The sequence below is a fragment of the Pholcus phalangioides genome, unplaced genomic scaffold (assembly GCF_987345545.1).
Source record: "Pholcus phalangioides strain wild (caught in Gottingen) unplaced genomic scaffold, Ppha-v1.0 ptg000018l_1, whole genome shotgun sequence".
NCBI classification, from domain to species: Eukaryota; Metazoa; Arthropoda; class Arachnida; order Araneae; family Pholcidae; genus Pholcus; species Pholcus phalangioides.
Window position 1 is genome coordinate 5,801,690 of NW_028301611.1, and position 18,011 is coordinate 5,819,700.

The 18,011-nt window shown below is 39.8% G+C and overlaps 1 protein-coding gene across 4 annotated transcripts in view; it reads right to left on the minus strand.

Annotated features, from left to right (window-relative positions):
• LOC149071617 (rho guanine nucleotide exchange factor 28-like) overlaps positions 1-18,011 on the minus strand; it is a 270,366-nt gene that overhangs the window by 104,091 nt on the left and 148,264 nt on the right. For all 4 annotated transcript variants that reach the window (XM_089247791.1, XM_089247789.1, XM_089247792.1 and 1 more), the window contains 5 exons: positions 14,745-15,047; positions 10,922-11,108; positions 5,281-5,408; positions 4,645-4,758; positions 3,760-3,873 (listed from right to left, as the gene is read on the minus strand). In XM_089247791.1, coding sequence (XP_089103917.1) covers positions 3,760-3,873; positions 4,645-4,758; positions 5,281-5,408; positions 10,922-11,108; positions 14,745-15,047 — 846 coding nt within the window. The remainder of the gene's footprint in view (positions 1-3,759; positions 3,874-4,644; positions 4,759-5,280; positions 5,409-10,921; positions 11,109-14,744; positions 15,048-18,011) is intronic.

Below are 18,011 nucleotides of genomic sequence, written 5' to 3' on the forward strand. Positions count from 1 at the left end.
AAACAGACGGGGGAGGGGGGACGCGAGTGATCGATTAAATACTATAACAGATCCATCCTATTCGATTCCGTCGAAAATCGTTTTCCCTGACGCAATAGGAAAGGTGGGTGGGTGAAGCATTGAATTTTCGGGTAATATCCTCATTAACCGTCCCCGTTAAAGCCGCTCGTCATTACGAAAATGCATTATTCGGTCAAACATGCGGGTTCAAGCGCACACAAACCGTCGAACCAAATATTAGAGAACGGTTCTCGAAACCAAAAATCGAACTTCCAGGATTTTCTGTAAATCGTTCCGCTTATTTTCCCACGCGCGATCAATCTTCTGTCCGGGTGACAGGTTGATTTACCTTATTTAAATTGCTCCATATATAAAAACCAAGTATATTTCTTTACAAAAAGAAATAACACTCTATGAGAAAAAAAGACAACAACGCCCTCTGTCAGGCTACTGTTTAAGTATTATTTTAATCAGCGGGGCTGTCCCGTTAAATGATGGATGCCCATTGTACCCGTGTGTCAACACTTCGATCAAATACTCCAAGCAACTGAATAGAGAAGAGGAAGAAAAAATATATTTAACGCATTATAAAGAGTCTGTTCTTTTGTCTCGTCTTCATTTTTGAAGAATTACTCTTCTTCCCCCCCCCCCCGCGGCCTGAAATGACCCCTTGTTTTGCTGATTCAGGGAGGGGTCAATATGATCAGTCTTTGAACAGAAGCTTCACCTACCACATCAAGATATCACACGTAATTACAATAGACGCCGCTTTTTAGAATCACGGATAATGTTATCATTCGGGTAATGCTATCACTTTTTAAAAGAACGGAACAGACCAATATCATGAAAAAAAAATCGTTTCAAGTTATCGGGACTTCGGATAATGTAGTCAATTTTTTTCACGCTTTAGGACTGTGTAGGAGGCTAGTTCATAGGCGGAGATTGACTTGGAAGTCTGGGGGGAGGGGGAAGGTCATTATTACTGGGGGGCACGATGATGATGATGTCAATCGACTCCACGTTTGACTCTGGGGCATCTCCACCCATCCGCTGTTGACGAACATTTCCGTACTTATAACGTTATAATCCACCTGTAGTATTTATGAAAACTTGTGAAGTTGCTTTAGAGAAATGGCCTTTCTACAGTGTCCTACGCATCACGTACATGGCACAATAATAAAGCCCTTTTCTTAAGTTCTTGATCAATTTCTTTCAGTTGACCAGATTCAAATTTCTTTGTCCGAGACGTTTACTCATTTACCATGCATCCTGTTCGACCAGACGGGATGTATGGTCACCGTCAGGGCCGGAACTAGAGGTGGGCGGGGGGCAATTGCCCCGGGCGGAAAAATTTAGGGGACGTCAATTTTAGGTGGTAACAAAGACCACCGTGTGTTATAAATTATCGATTTTTAAAGTTGTCGGGGGGGGGGGCAAAATCCTAGTTATGGTCCTGGTCACTGTACTTGCAAAAAGGACTTTCCGGATATAGTTATCATTCGGTTATTATTATCAGAAACCATGAGTCCCTATGTGATTACATCAAGCGGCGTGGACACTGTATTTTTTTTTTTGAATCTCTATTGATATAGTCTTTGAATCAAGCGCCCCATGTTAAGACTACCGTCAAGATACTCGGGTTCGAATCCAGGGAAGAGCATTGGAAAATTTACCTACCGAGCCTGGGGCAACCAACGATAAATGACGCGTTCATTTCCCCCCCAACTCCACTGGATGGAAATTTATGTATGGCGATAGACCACCGGAGTTGGTGTGCGGTAAAGAAGTCTTAGAATCACGTTGAGGCGCAATGCATTGGGAAAATGCAGAGGAGCAGGAGCCGGTCCTAGCAATTAGGGGGTTCCTGCTGAGACATGATATTTTTGGGGTTCCTAATCAACGTTATTTGGAGATTTGTAACAGTATTCTTACGTGATAATTACGTAACGGTCAATGTGTCTGAAGTCTTGGCTATTCGTGAAGTGGCAGACTGGTCGACCTGATCGTCAAGACGCCAATATGCGAAGTGGTCAGCCACTTGGCGAAGGCCTGAGTGCCTAGACTTTTGAATTTATCCGTTCTGGAATATGGCATGGCATTTGCTGATTTTACAATTCGGTAGAGTGTTCAATTTTACAAACAACATTCAAGAATTCGACAAGATGGGATAGATCATCAACCCGTGGCCCTCAGTCATTTTACAACGACCTCGAACCTAATTTTGCAAAAATGAATTAAGTGACACACTTTCAGATCACTTGAGGGACCAGCGATAAATTCACAGATTACTTGAGTGACCGACGACGCAGTTCTATATCACTCAAGCGGCTCGCGATGCATTTTCGAATTTCTTAAGTGGCCCGTGATAAAGTTCTAGATTACTCGAGTGGCCCGCGTCACGATTCCAGATAGCTTGAGTAACCCACGACATATTTACATATGACTCGAGGCACATTTCCGCATCACTCAAGCAGCCCGCGACACATTACTACAACTAGGATTTTGGCCGCCCCCACAACTTCAAAATTCGACAATTTTACAAACAATTTTACAAGGGTTTTTCTTTGCTATCACCAAAAACTGTCGCTCCCAAGTTTTGCCGCGATTTCATAAATTTACTTACGGCGCCACTAATTTCTAGTAATTTTTGATTTCAAAACGGTTCCATGTGTTGCGAAGGTCATCGTGTTGTCGATTTTGGGTCGGGGCTGAACCGGGTTAAAAACTCCTGGATTAAAACTACCGTTGGACCTATTGTTGACTCGTATTCTAGCCCCAGTATTTCTCAATCCTTTTTTTTTAGTCCATGGCCTCCTTTGGACCGTACTTTCTTCTTGTGCCCCCCCCCCGACTCATCCTGGGCCTCCTACGCTCATCCAAGAGCGAGATCCTTTCTACTCATCGAACTGAGTGTAATCAAAACTAAATTTATAATGAACAAAAATTCTAGTAGGTGGTCATCCCTTAAAAGAGCGGAATTTAAATATTAAATATTAGACGTTCCACGCAACGAACCTACACAATAAATTCGACCCTCTCGACACATCACTCTGCCTGGGTCCGTGCCGACACTGGTCTAAAGTTCAGTGAGCTTTCTTCTTCGGGGAGGGGGGGGGGTGTCTCAATATCATGAGTTCCGAGCAAAGTGATATCCATACTTGGCTGGAGAAGTAACAACATATATATTCACATACTTACATTTGAAAATTATAGTGCCAGATCACATCGTGCAGCCCCCTCCCCCCCCCCCCCACGCTCAGATATAAGGCTCCTGATCATGCCCACATGGCCTCAAGGGTTAAGATGAACCTGGTTCTATGGACAGCTCTGCTGGATTATGGAAATAGCCATATTTTTCCCCCACCATATTTCACATGAAAGCTTCATTTCTTCACTGCTCCCCATGGCTCCCCTTTGATCTGATTTTCTCCGGTAGCCTCCTTAGAAAATCCCAGGACCGCAAGAGGGATACAGAGTTGAGAGAAACAATGTTCAAGCGTACCTTCTTATGACAATGGTTTTCAACCTATGCTCCATGGAACTGTACCTGAAGTGGAGGGGGTGGGGGTAAACAACTCTTAAATATATATATAAAGAAATTTAAAATGCCATTGCCCCATCTTATCTTAGATGATAATGCCTTATCTTAATCGCGCTAAGCATTCGAATCATTCCATCGATACTAGGAGAAGGTACAACATGTTTAACGGATAGTAATATTAATAATAGACAGTTTGACCGAAAACGCTGTCTTTGTACCTAGAACTCTTCCCTGGGAAGCGGGCCTCGGTAAGGAAGTCGAACGTCCGACATCCGGGTGACCATCGTCGACACCGTTGTCTATCGCGTAGAACGTACTGGTTCCAGAAACCCCTGCAATAAGAAAGAGACAAATATGTTAAGAATTAATAACAAATCAAAAGACTAAACATATAACAAAGTCCATTTTACAATACATGAAAAAAAACCCCTAATGCCAAGAATTGAAAATTAGTTCCGGTCTGAAGAATTTGTTGTGAAGTTCGAACCACATCTATCACATCTTCAGTGATTACGGCGGCAAAGTCACTTCAAGACAATTGCCTTCTCTGCATAGGCCGAACGGGGGAGACGAGGGGGGGTTATCACCCATCCCCCGTTCAGTAAAAAATTTGTGTTATTGGCATAGGTGGCAGGGTGAGGACGGAAATCGCCCCGTTCACTATACACACCCTCAGTGATTTACCTTCCCCCACCACGTTCGAAGACATTGTATCCCCAAACTTATTCTTTTTGTTTGAACTGAAAATCAAACCAACTCCGCTCCAGGGCTATATATAGGACTGTTCCATCTCTCTGATGTTGCGCTTGCCACCTTGGCTCAGTGGGCGGGGTCTTGGAGCTGCTGTGTGCTCCTTTTTCATCAATCTAAATATATAAGCATAACATTGCTTCCAGATGTGTCGGATACGGAATCAATACATCATCTATTATCAGAAGACTTCGGGCACTTTCTTTCAAATCGAGCACAACTCAGATCTACCGTCATGGGCAATTCATTACCTGGTAGCTAGTGCCGGAACTGTGTGTACCTAACAGTTTGAGTGCGTATCTAGTGGTGTTTGATTTTTTTAAAACTTCGGACAATGGAATATCTCGTCTTACCGTTCTTCGACAAATGCAATTCCTTCATGTTCGTCCGGTTGCTTTCTAAGTCATTCGGAGTTTCAATTCGGCCGGCAGGAGAGACTTTTCTGTCCAAATTCAGAATTTCACTCTCTGGAAAAAAAAAGGGGGAAAAAAGATGAATTCAGATACATTTTTTTTTCAAATTTTCCTCAGTTCTGTTTTCCCTGGCGTACGCGCGCACACAAAATAAGACATTCTCCATACCAATGAATTGAAAGTCTTTGCATAGTGGGTAACTAATAACTCTTGTCCTCAAGTCCGTTGGAAAGAATTATCAATTAATTACCCCTATCGGATAAATAAATTCATGACCAAAAAAAAAGGATAATATTGATAGCGCAATTTATTCACAATCGACCCGCATGAACTACCATTACTAAATCACACATGCCCACAAAATACATGCCCTCAGTTTTTTATACTTAATCTGTGCTGACCCAATGTTTATTATGTGCACATAATTTTTAACACCTACGCGGAACGGTAAAAACAAAATGTTACCTCGTACAATAGAAAATGATTGTTTTTGTGTTCGGCCAAAATTGTGTGCATGGCCACGCACGAGCGCAGCTTAGGGGGGAAAAGATTGCATGAAGCTCTCCAGTAACTTACCAAGGTCTTCCCAGTTCGATTTCGAAGTGACAGCAACTCCGGGAGACGACGAGGACTTGGCGAGAGCGGCTTTGGCTGCGAGAACTGGACTGTCCACAGGAACGTTGACTGAGGCTTGTTTCCTGTAACTTTGCAACAGGAGAACGTCAAAACTCTATAATGAACACAATAAATTGTAAAATTATTGTGGAACTGTTTACCATGGAACCTAACTGAATGAATAAAAGCCAGGACTCTGTCACTGGACTTATCACTTCACCAAGATCTCTTCCGGGACAGAGTCTAGAACAAAGTGTGTGAACTTAGTCCGAGTGCGTATCCAGTGCCGTCTTAACGTATGGGGTCACCAGGCAAGGCCCAGGAGCTTGAAAAGAACAGGGGGTCTAACAAAAACGAAACCTGGTTGAAATTTTCGAGAATTTCCCAGGTAGGATCTCAGAAAAATCACTTGACCAGGGGGCCCATGATGCCCTTGAGACAGCCCCGTGCGTATCTAGTGCGTGCTGCCAATTTTCAGTGCTGCCATCTATGTTTGAAATTATGAGTGAAGTGCGATGATTGAATATGTGTACCTTTGCTCACTCTGCGGCGAGACTTTTCAACGACGAGATCGCTTCGCATTCGAAGTTGAGAGAAAACCAACTTTAGCCGCCACCACTGTGGCGCTGGTGGGGTTCGTATACGAGTCCGCCACAATGAACACCACAGAGGCTATGGAACCTAACTGTGCATTTAATGCAGGGTTGTTTGGTTTAAACCACGTTGGTTTAAACCATGGTTTAAACCTTGGTTTTAACCAAGTGGTTTTTTTAAAAAAACCACTTCGGTTTTTTTCAAAAAATCAAATAAAAGTTGCCTAAATATAATTTTTTTCCTTGAAAAATATCATATTGGTTCATTATTAGCCAAAATGTTTCATTTTTACCACATTTTATATCCTTGGGTACATTCTGATCGTATATCTTTAAATGACATAAGATTTTATAAGTGGTTTTTTTCAAAAAGTCTCATAAAAGTGGCCAGAATATATATATTTTTCATATGAAGTATCTTAGTTATTTAAAGTTATATACAAAAGCCAAAATTTCTCATTCTTACAACATTTTCTACCCTTTGGCTACATTCTGATGCTCTATCTTTAGCAAATTCATGAATAAGGATTGCATCACACATCTAAATGTAGTGGTGTATTATCTCACAGGGTTTTTTCCCCCCTTCACAAAGAAGCAGCTACAGTAGTGACACCATCATGCTAGGGGCAGGTGGTCCTATAATCCAATAAAGACACCAGCTGTCCTTAAAGTACAAAGACTAGTGTACTAGTGGTTACATTACCTCACATACATTTTCATTTTCTTTCCCATAAGAAGTAGCACATCTCCTACTGTATATCTCCCAGTCTTAATATTCAATAGTTGTTTTTTTTATACTTTCTCACACACACACACACACACACTGTTAAGCCCAGTTAATCAAGGTTCTACTGTATAGTAGTAACAGATTTTTGAAAAATAATCAGCTATATACTGGGTGATTATAATTTAAGTTTTGATTCCAAAACTATACAATAAGTACTGATCAGAATGACTTGAAAATTTGCATGGATACTCCTGAAGCAATGGAAGTTTCTTTCGCAAAAAAAAAAGTGCAAAATGTGCAAGTAGACGATGCTGTACTTGGCCCACAGTATAATCTATTTTGTGCAACCACATCATTTCGGCACTTCCACAGCATCAGTGTGTGATAGAACTTCTATCAAGATGCACATTGCAATACCAGCAAAGCAGCTGCAGAAGACCCATTTTGACAGGATGCACCTCAACCCTTGCAACTCCTGGCTGTGGGGGACCTCAAAATGTTATAAACAGTGGTCAGATTAAGTGGTTTAATAAAGCTGAATTGCAAGAACATCCACATTATGACCGTGGCATACTCCGATTTCGCTGTTGAACAAGAATTTTTGTGCTTTCAACCTCATAGTAAGAACACGCGGTGGACAACATATTTAACATTTCTTAAGTAAGTTGTAGTTATTTGTTCAATTACTTTGTTTTTTGTGATGTTTCCATGAATTATGAAATCGTGAAATGCTATAATTAAGTTATCATTTTGCCGTGACTGGCTATCGTTTCCATTCTGCGGGCAAATTTCCCGCATGTTGGATGATGTCGTTAATTTTACATTTTTAATTATCTTTTTCCCCTTTATCAAATAAAATTGAATTTTTTCAGGAATATTCATGTCAATTTTCAAGTCATTCTGACAATCGTTCTTTTTTTACAGTGTTTTGAAATCAGAACCTTAGTTATAACCACCCCGTATATCGTAAATCATTGCTAATTAATCTGCATTATTTATGCTTCATTAAATACATTATATTCACCTAATTTTTATTGCTTTTTGCAAAATAGCTTCCTAATTAAGTATGCTGAAAGTAACTGGAGAAAAACCTTTATATATTATATGATTAATAATAACATTGAAAGAATTTTCAAACACACAGTAACCCATTGAGTTAAGCAAAAAAATAATTAAATTGCAAAAGTTGGTTTTTGTTAAAATGTAATAAATATTTATTGATTAATTAGCATGGGAATAGTGTTAATTTCATTAATAAACATTTTATTTTTGTTAATTATTGGAAGTTTGAATGATTTTTCAGAAATTTTATTGTTTTTAATGTTAATACTATTTAAAACAAAAAAACCGGTTTAAACCAAAAAAACCTGGTTTAAACCAAAAAAACCCGGTTTTTTGGTTTTTTTAAAAAAAACCGGGTTTTTTACCAACCCTGATTTAATGTAAGTTCCGCGCATGCAGGTGTTCAGGTGCTGCCTCCATCTACAGCTAAAAACGAAACTCGCAATGAATAGATATTCTAATGAGAGTGCAATTCAAATGTATTGTTTTTTAATCGCATAAGCGATGTTTTCCTAACAGTAGGTTTTTCGCACCGCGTCTGAAATTCAAATTTCTTAACCAATCTCCATCCTCACCCTGAACACAGCGAAAAAAAAAAAATCCCGCCCTTAGAAAAACAAGGCAGCTTCAGCCGAGATTTTTCCGAAGTGTAGACCAGCTTGAATTCGCACCTTGTGGTTGGGAACCACGGAAAAACCGCCTCATCCGATCTCATTATAACCCACGGATTTAGATACGTTAAAAAAATTTCTGCAACTACTACTAAACCATACCTACGTCTCGTAAACATTTTTTGAGGAATTTCTAACGAACTGTTACATGCAAGCAGGGCTGTTTTAAGAGTAACATGGGCGCCCCAGGGCAAAGTGATTTTTCTAAGGATAGATTTTGTGCCTTCCAATTAACATCCCTACACCTACAAATTTCAACCAAATATCTTTTACATGAGACCCCGGGCAGTGGCAATGTGGCCCAACGTGTTGAGACAGCACTGTGTACCAGAACATAATTATGTGTGGGTCTCAGTTCCATAAGTACAAATTTTGTGGGTGGGTGGGGGCTGGCAGGCATACATGATTTCGACTTCTTCGACTGTGAAATTCGATAATTTCATGTGGTTTTTTTTTTCCCTTTCCCCCCCCCCCTCTAAAAACCGCCCGGGGCAGTTGAACCCTCGCTCCGTCTGGTTTTGGTCTTGTGTGGCCCTAATATATTTATGTTGTCAGAGTTATGAGTGTTTCGTGTTATAATAGTGCTGCCATCTATCTTCAATTTTTTGAAATGATAACGGCAAATGCGCCCTAAATATATTTTTTTCCAAAGAAACAGATGGCGATGGATGCGAGTAGAAGAAAACAGAAAGTGTGACTAACACCCTCCCCTATCTATCCGTTAAGATCACATTATTGCTGATAAAAATAACATTAAGATATTTGCGTATGCCAACTCTATACGCTGCTATTATATTATTTTTTCTGCTGAGTATTAATTTGCACTTACGGATTATAGGTACGAAATCGGGTTACGTATTTAACCCTTTATATGACATTGTTGCGTCCAGCACAACATGGCTTTCTTATATTTTTTAAAGAAAAGCATTTTATATTTTCAGCTCGTTTGGGTATTGATGCCTTTTAAGCAACTCCTGGACATTCGATTTTCACTTGTTCACGAAGTTTCAATAATTACCAGCGGATTGGCTCAAAGGTACACGTCTCCCATTTCTTGAGAAGAAAAGCCAGAACGATTTTTGACACTTGCATTTTAGAGGGAAATACTATGTGTGGAGGAGACATATCGCCGAGCTTTCTTCAGTAATGGTAGGGAAGTCAGTTCGCAAACAATAAATGATATTTTTAATCTATTCAAATCTATGTAAATCACATAAATACAGTGTGTTTGTTCCCCCTGAACTCAGTGTTCGCGCCAATACGCATCTACAGACGCGTGATTCAAGCATCAAAATTCAAATTTACGTTCCCAAATTTCATCAAGGAGTGAAAAAAACTTCAAATTTTAGGTATTCTTTTTTTAATAGAGTTATTTCTCGGTGAATAAAAAAATACCCCTTGTTCTACAAAAATACCTCTTAAAATTTTGGAGAAGAAGGAATTTACTCTCCAAAATTATATTTTCCGATAACAGTGCCTGAAACTAATGTCCCATATTTTTGTAAATGTTAATATTTTTTTTTTGTCATGCAACAGTATTCAGGGTACCCTCAAAAAAAATATTTTCTGGATATTTCAATGCTTGTTAATTGAAGGGTTAAAAAGCCCCTAGTGGATGTACAACGAAGTAAGGCGCCTTGATAAGGCTATTTAAAGAGGCTATACCACGAAGTATGAGACTTTTTGAATAGACGTCCCAATCATCATCAGTATCACTTGAGGGCAGGCACAGGAAGATCCCCATAGAAATAAATGTCAAAATTGCTGATTTTACTGTGGAAATGCGGAAATTCACTGGGATTTCCGCTGCATTAATAATTTTAAAAATTGAATTGAATTCTTTATTTTCGAAATACTCATTTCGCTTAGAGATACGAAGCTCAGAAAATTCTATGTAAAATAATTAGCCCCGGACCTACTTTTACTTTGGATATCCGTGCAATAACATTTATTTCAACATTTTATTCATATCATTTTTGAAGGTGGAAATTGAAGTTTATGTCCCCTTATTGCCCTTTTAATATTTAACTGCATCAATTCATATAGGTTGAGATTTTTTTTTAAATAATAATAATGGCTCATAAATTACATTGAATAATTCAGCAGCAATTCAGATAATTGAAAAGACAGATAACTCGAACTTTAAAAAGAAATCGAAATATTTAGCACCCATCAATGAAAAAAACCCAACTTTTTCTGCATTTCTTCAATTTATATTTGTTCTTTCATGAGCTGCCGAGGAAGTCGCCATATTGGTTGCCTTGGATACGGTTTGTATGTCCCTCAAAGAAAGAGATCAAAAAACCTCATCACAAGCCTCATCAAAAAGCCTCAGACATGAATCTTCTCGAAAATTCGAACAGAGATATTGAATAAATTCGTCCCTCCCCTGGTCGATTTTAATCACTTTTTAGATAGATTTCTCATTCTAGAGAAGCGGAAATTTCCGCGTTTTATGTTCATAAACGTGTTTTAATTCATAAATTACCCTATGTATAGATTAGATAGATGAATGTGTGCGCGCGCCCGTATGAATATGCACCACTTACTACTGAAGCAAATCGGCGAGTTCGTGAAATCCAGCCTTCAATGCCAAATGTTCGGGTAGGAAACCTTCATGGTTAGTCGAGGAGAGAGCTGCTTGACTGCCGGGCAGAGTTAGGAAGTGCGCCGTGAGCTGTGCTAGACCCAGTCGCGCGGAAAAATGAACTAGACGCTCGGCTGATAGCCCGGCACCTAAGAGAGAGGATGAAAAAAAAAAAAGAGAACACTACAAATTAGAAGCACGATCGATGAGCCAGTGCCACGTGAAAATGGTATATGTCCATATATCATCATCATCATGAATACTTTCTCCCACAGGAAAATGACGTAGAAGAGAAGACCATGATAAAAATACTATTGATTTACAGCGTAGGGGGGGGGGGGGGAAGCAAGGCAACGGCCAGCAATGAAATTGGTATAAGTAAACTGTAAAGCAAAAAAAAAAAAAAATTAATGCATCAGATCTGAAAACGTAAAAATGGACTCCCAATATTTGTATGACTGCTTAATATTTAAATAATTATTCCCAGATAGAAGCCGGCAGAGCTCTAAGCCTAGATACTACTTTACTACACACACCAACACCGGTCATACCGCCATACAGCAATTTACTACTGATCTAGTTGGGTCGGAAATGAAGATACCATGTATCGGTGGTAATCTCAGGTTACAAATACAACGCCACAACAGGCAAATTGCCCAACGAGGTGGCTGACTTAAGAACATCATGGATCCCCGAGCCCCTACTACTGCTACACCACACATGCACCCCCCCCCCCGCGGAACCCCCCAACGAATCGGTACATGCGGGAATGTGCGTGTACGTGTAGTGCAACCTGACGTAAAGTTTGTTTCTGTGTAATGCTTGTTATGTGTAGTGCTGTCATCTGCCCCCAGTTTTTACTAACTATGAGTGAAGTGTTATGGTTGAATGATTTACCGTTGTAGGACTTGCTCTCTGTGGCGAGACTTTTTAATGGGGAGATCGGCTCGCATTTGCGCCTTGAAGTTGGGAACCACAGAAAACCAACTTCAGCCGACCACCACTGTGGGGTTCGAACCCGGATCCTCGCATCACGAGTCCGGCACTATAAGGTTCTGTAACGAAAACAACTTATCTTTGTTCTTTCCCAGAATCGAACCCGAGAGCCTGACAGCAACCTCCACAGCGGTAGACGAGTATTTTACCACCCTGCACCACTCATGCGAAGGCCTAAATATACCGGAATGCAACTTCATATTTTTCACTTTTACAGACTACAAATTTACTATAAAGCAATGATTTCTTGACCCCGTGGTTCCCTGCTCTATTACATCTCTACCAGTTTTCCATTGCCCTAAATACAGCGAAACTTCCCATAGACAGATTTTCGTCAACGACGGAGCCGACTAGTCTAATGTACAGTCAAATACCATTATAGCGAAAAAATCTCGTTTTAACGATCACTTTTATAATTCTCCAGATAAGTTTACATAGGAACAATGCAAAGACATGGAATTCCTTTATAACGAAATTTCGTTACAACGAAGTGATTTTTCCGGTCTCTTGGAGTTCGTTATAACGGGATTCGATATGCACATATATGAATTGACATCAACATCATCCTGCCCGCTCCCAGCAGCCTTTCAAGTCTGTCTCTACCGATGAACCCACCATTGCACAAGAATTTTTGTCCGCTAACGGAGGGGGGGGGGTGTATTTAATATAAGTGAAATATACTTGAGGGCTGTTCCACGTCCTTCAAAAGGCCTGTGTCTGCTTAGAAGAGTTTCAATTGTTCCACTGTAATTATAAACCGATGAGTTCCTTACCTTAGGGATTTATCCACTTACTGTGACAGTCATATAGCCATGAGTCCTTTATACTTAGCTCTCCTTTACCTGAGGCTTCCTTGCCAATAATTTCTGTCATGTGGATCTTTTGTCCCAATAGTCATTCATTTACCAGCGGGTCTCTTGGCCAAATATTCATATTACCCATCCCTCCGTTACCTTTTCCATTACTAGTGATTTCCATACGTTTTCCCATCTTATGTACGCCCTAAGAGGCAGGTCATACAACTAGTTGCTTACACGTGATTCCCTTTCCTTAGCCCGCATTCACCCACTATTTCCTAGTCCTTGTTTATCAATGGCTTTCTTAGTTATAGCCGTGATAGCCATAAACCCAACGGTCCCTCGATATTCCCTAATATTCATATACGCTCGGGTACTATTTCCTAGCGATCATTTAAGTGTAGTTAATATTATGTACTTGCACTAACGGGATTTATCAACGAGTTACTTTCCCAGCCCTCATTAACCCGTGGGCACTTTCCATAATGATCATAACATGATCGTGGTTATACAGGTTGCGAGGAAAGTCCGTAGAAACTTTAAAAATGAGTAAACAACGGAAAAATAACCGAAATAAAAAACTATTTGCAGGGCTAGCATCACTGGGTCACTGAGAACGGGAGGAGATAACTCAAAAAACAAACGATAGGTGGCGCTGGTACGAGCGACTTCAGCGGAAACATGCAAATGAGACGGTTACAAGAACTTGCGCTCCTAATCCACAATCAGTTCACCGTTGTAAACCGTGTATGTGGCGCTGCTACTGCACTCTGCCGTTGCTGGATTTATGACTCGCTCGCAATGTGTTATCCCTTGTGATGGTGGTCATGTGGAACACATACTGCTGTAATAAACGGTTTGGAGGCATTCTGTTCGTTAATTGAGTATCTTTTCTTTGACTTGTGTACGTCAGCGCCAGCTATCGACTGTTTTTTTAGGTTTTTTTTTTCTCCCGTCTTAAAAAAATTTCCGTGACCTAGTGATACTAACCCTGCAAACCGTTTTTTATTTCGGTTATTTTTCCGGTTTTTATGAATTTTTAAATTTTTTACGGACATTTTTGCCCACCCTGTATTATAACCACGACGCTCTAAAAAAAAGTAACAAATGTGCGCAAATAATCGGAGAAAATTCGAATTTCTGCTGGTATAACCCTGGTTTTCCTCATCCTAGGGGTGAAGCACTTATGTATTTTGTGAAACTGAATCTCAGGAAAAGTATGCAACGCCATGGTACGCCTAGTATCCAGAATAAACATGCTACGTCTGGGGTCTTCAACCTTCCAGACATTGCGGGCCAAATCAAAACATGGAGCCCGCGGGTCCCCAATTCATGCCGTAGTATTTATCCCCCCCCCCTCCGGTATTAAGCAGGGTTCTTCAAATTATTGATCACTTTTATTTACTCTGAAACCATTCATTTCCATCAAATTTGAATTTATATTTACTTCTAAAATAAAAAAAAATCGGAATCGATGAAAGAAATTATGTATTTCTTTTATAAATGTTCCGAAATATGTACCGATAATTTTCTGATTAATTCCAAATGTTCACTGATTATTCACAAATTCTTTCTCTCAGGAACTAGTTTCACTTTTAACAATTTAATTACTTTAAATACAGTCAAATCTCGTTTATGAGTCACTCTTGGGGGAAGCAAAAATATGACTTAGTAAGCGGAGTGACTCGTAAAACAGAGTAAGCCATAGCTTGCCAATTCCTGCCTGAGGACAATTGGGACTTCCAAAAAAGTGATCCGGTAAGCGGAGTGACGTGTTAACCGGGTGACGAACTAACGAGGTTTGACTGTAATTCTGAAATCATTCGGCAAAAAGGTCAGGAGCCACATTTGGCTCGCGGGCCCATATGTGAATTTAAGACCTATCTCTGTGCTAGGTCCTAGATTACGTTCGCGGGAATCCGCACATAATGTGAGAACATTAGGTGCTAATAAATCAGAAGAAAAAAAAGAGATATAAAATACGCAACTCACCGTCGCGGCGGGGTGTGCCCATCATATTCCAACATGGTGATAACTGTAGGGACTTGAAAGCTAAAGTCAATCTCTCGTCGAGGTTCGCCTGTACATCAGAGGTCAGCTGGAACCGATCGCTGCACACCAGTTCCAAGTCCACGAGGTTCTCCGGCTCTTCTACCGATTGCGACAGGTAGACGGCCATCCGATGAGCCGAATCCGTGCCATAGTGGAGCGTCGACGGCGAACCGACCGGGCTGACGAACTCAGAGCCCGAACAAACGTATCCGCGAACTTCTACAGGTTCCGACTTCGAGTGACCTGAAAAATAAGAAAAGAAATTGTGAGGAGAAATCTACATTTTATCGAGACAAGAAAATCATTAAAAAATTTCGCATCCATAACACAATTTTGGTGCTGCTTCCAGAACTAGAATAGAGCTCCCTATAACGCAGGGCTGGACATGTGCCAGGTCCCCATGGCGACTAAAAAATTGATATTGGCACCTGAATTGAAACCTTAGGATAGCACAAAATGATCAGAAATTATGTCAACTGTGTCTGCTAGCATGGGAAGGAGTCCCGTAAAAGTAAAAAAACTCACAATTTTGGACAAATTTTGTCAATAAAAAATGTCTGGTGGCTATGAAATTTGGCTCATGCCTTAATTTTTTTTATGATTTGTCCAGCCCTGCTATAACACCGTGTGAGGTCAGCAAGGCCGTAACTAGAGATGGGGGTCAAGGGGGCAACTGTCCCCGTTGGCAAAATTTAGAGGACGGCAGTTTTAGGTGGGAACAAAGAACACCACCATTACAAAAATATCGAATTTTAAAGTTGTGGGGGCGGCAAAAATCCTAGTTACGGCCCTGACGTAAGTATTATCGCTATACCAATCGCTGTTTTTTATCCTGCTCTTTTTCTGTAGTTCCCAACATCGAGACGCTAATGCGAATCGATCTCCCTGTTAAAAAGGCTCGCCACGGAGAACAACAGGCCTACAACGATAAAATCATTGCACTTCACTCATGGTTAGAAAAGCTGATTGCAGATGGCGGCACTACGCATAACAAGCATTACACGGGAACACACTTATTTCAGCATGTACCAATTCGTTAAAAGTTCCACAGAGGAATATGGACGAGGTGCATGTCTGGTTTAGTAGTATGGCGATATATATAACACTACGTCACACTTTTACGTCACACTTGCGTTATCACGCAAGAAATGATTGTTCAAAAGTTGGAGCGAAAAATGACAAAGTTTCTTTAATTTTTAAAAAAGCGCATGCCGCTCTTGATACAACGTCGTGAGTAGCGCCCATGTCGCGGGTTGGCCACCCCTGGTGTAGTGTGATGAAAGTACAGCAAATTAATAGCGTTATATCAAAAATTGGACATAATGCCCTCTACCTTCGGCACATAGATATAACTTTTTTTTAAATTTCGTCCAAATATGAACTCTTTTAAAAAAAACACTTTTTCCCCCCTTTAAATATTCGATATACGAACCCCCAACACAACGTCCATGTGAAGGTCGGTAATAACAAACGTCAACTGTAGTACTTAATTAAGTACACCCCCAATCGCCTCAGTAGGGCCGACTCCAAACAAAGCTCACCCTAATTCGAACTAAACAAAGGATCCGAATCAAATCCGGAGGACATGCAAATGAATCAAGAGGCCATTCCCTTTGCCACAATATACTTGTATAAACAAGGTAAAACAACAAAGTAGAAGATACAGCCACATTTTCTTCCGCTTCCAATAAGTTTCACGGTCGCCGGTTCCGATAGTTACGAAGCGGACACAATGTTAACTTTCATGTATATATTATATTACAAAATTACCCTCCGACCAAAAACAAAAAAAAACAGCAAATACAAAGAACAAACACAGGTGAGGTTATTTTAACAACAACGAGGTTATATAACAAGATTTTCGAGGCTTCAGTAAGACGAATAATACTAAAAACAAAACTGGAAAAAACAAAGATGGTGGACGCCTTTTTCTTTCTCTCGCTCAGATTAATCGAAGCATGGACGAAGAATAATAAGAAGCATCTCCTCGTTGTCATCAGAAAAGATCTTGCAAATAAGGTCTCAAGGAAAAGAACAAACGTATTTACCGCGACCGGAAGAGGGAAGAGAATCCTTACCTCTTGTAGGAAACCAAAAAAAAAAAAAACCTCTTTACCTCCATCTTAGACTTTTTCCTTCACGCTCCAAGTCGATATACATAAAAAAAACCGAAAACTACAGACCTATGTTCCTTTAGAATGGACGCAAAGACAAATGGACCGTATGTCTTTGGAAGGTATAGAAAATGGTTGAGGGAGGGGGTTAGCTGACCTTTTACAGGGTCATGATGGTCCGATATTTTTTTTTTTTTTTTACATCATAATATCCTTGACTTTGGGAAACGACTGGAACGGAAAAAGTTAGGGTAAAAATTTAAAAAAAAAAAAAAAAAAAAACATCGGAACTTCTTTGTTCCTTATAAATGATGGACGAAATACACTACAATAACATTGGTGAGGAAGTGATGAGACGTGTAATGATTGCGTGACGAGCTTTTTCTTTTCGTGTGTTTTAGCTTTCACATCATTATGGAACGCCTGATAAATCTTTTTTTTTTTCTTAATTTGATGAGATTTCCTTTCTGTTTCTTCTAAACTATTAACAGGTTTTAAAATGGCAACGGAATAATAAATAAAAACTGGCACGACATAAAGAATGACGTAATAAATTTAAAAAAAAACATCGCAAATGTAAATGATAGGAAATTTCTATTACATAGAACAGTGTTTCTCAACCTATGGTCTACGATGATGGTATCAGTTGTCCGCACGCAGACCTTTGTAATTGATGTTAGCTTTGTTCCCACCATATGGGTTCAAAGAAAAATTATACCTTCAGACTTGGGTTCAACATACATCAACTTAGAAAATGTCGGGAATTGCGATCCTATGGGGCATCACTACATTTAGTCAAAAAACAACAACAATTTATTTGCTAAAATCCAATTCGCTAATTGCTGAAGGGTGGGGAAAATGAAGGACTGCGACTGCTACAAATCGTAGTAAGCACAAATATATTTTACAGGGAAAAATTATTCAAATGATAAGATGACCATATTTCATTGAGAAAAATACGTTAAACTGGGATTTTATAAAAAGGGTAAAATACGGGACATCGACAATTGTAGTCAAAAACGTTGCCAGAAATCGACACTATCACCAATCGTAATTAAAATTAATTGAACCTGAAAAATATAAATAAAATCGA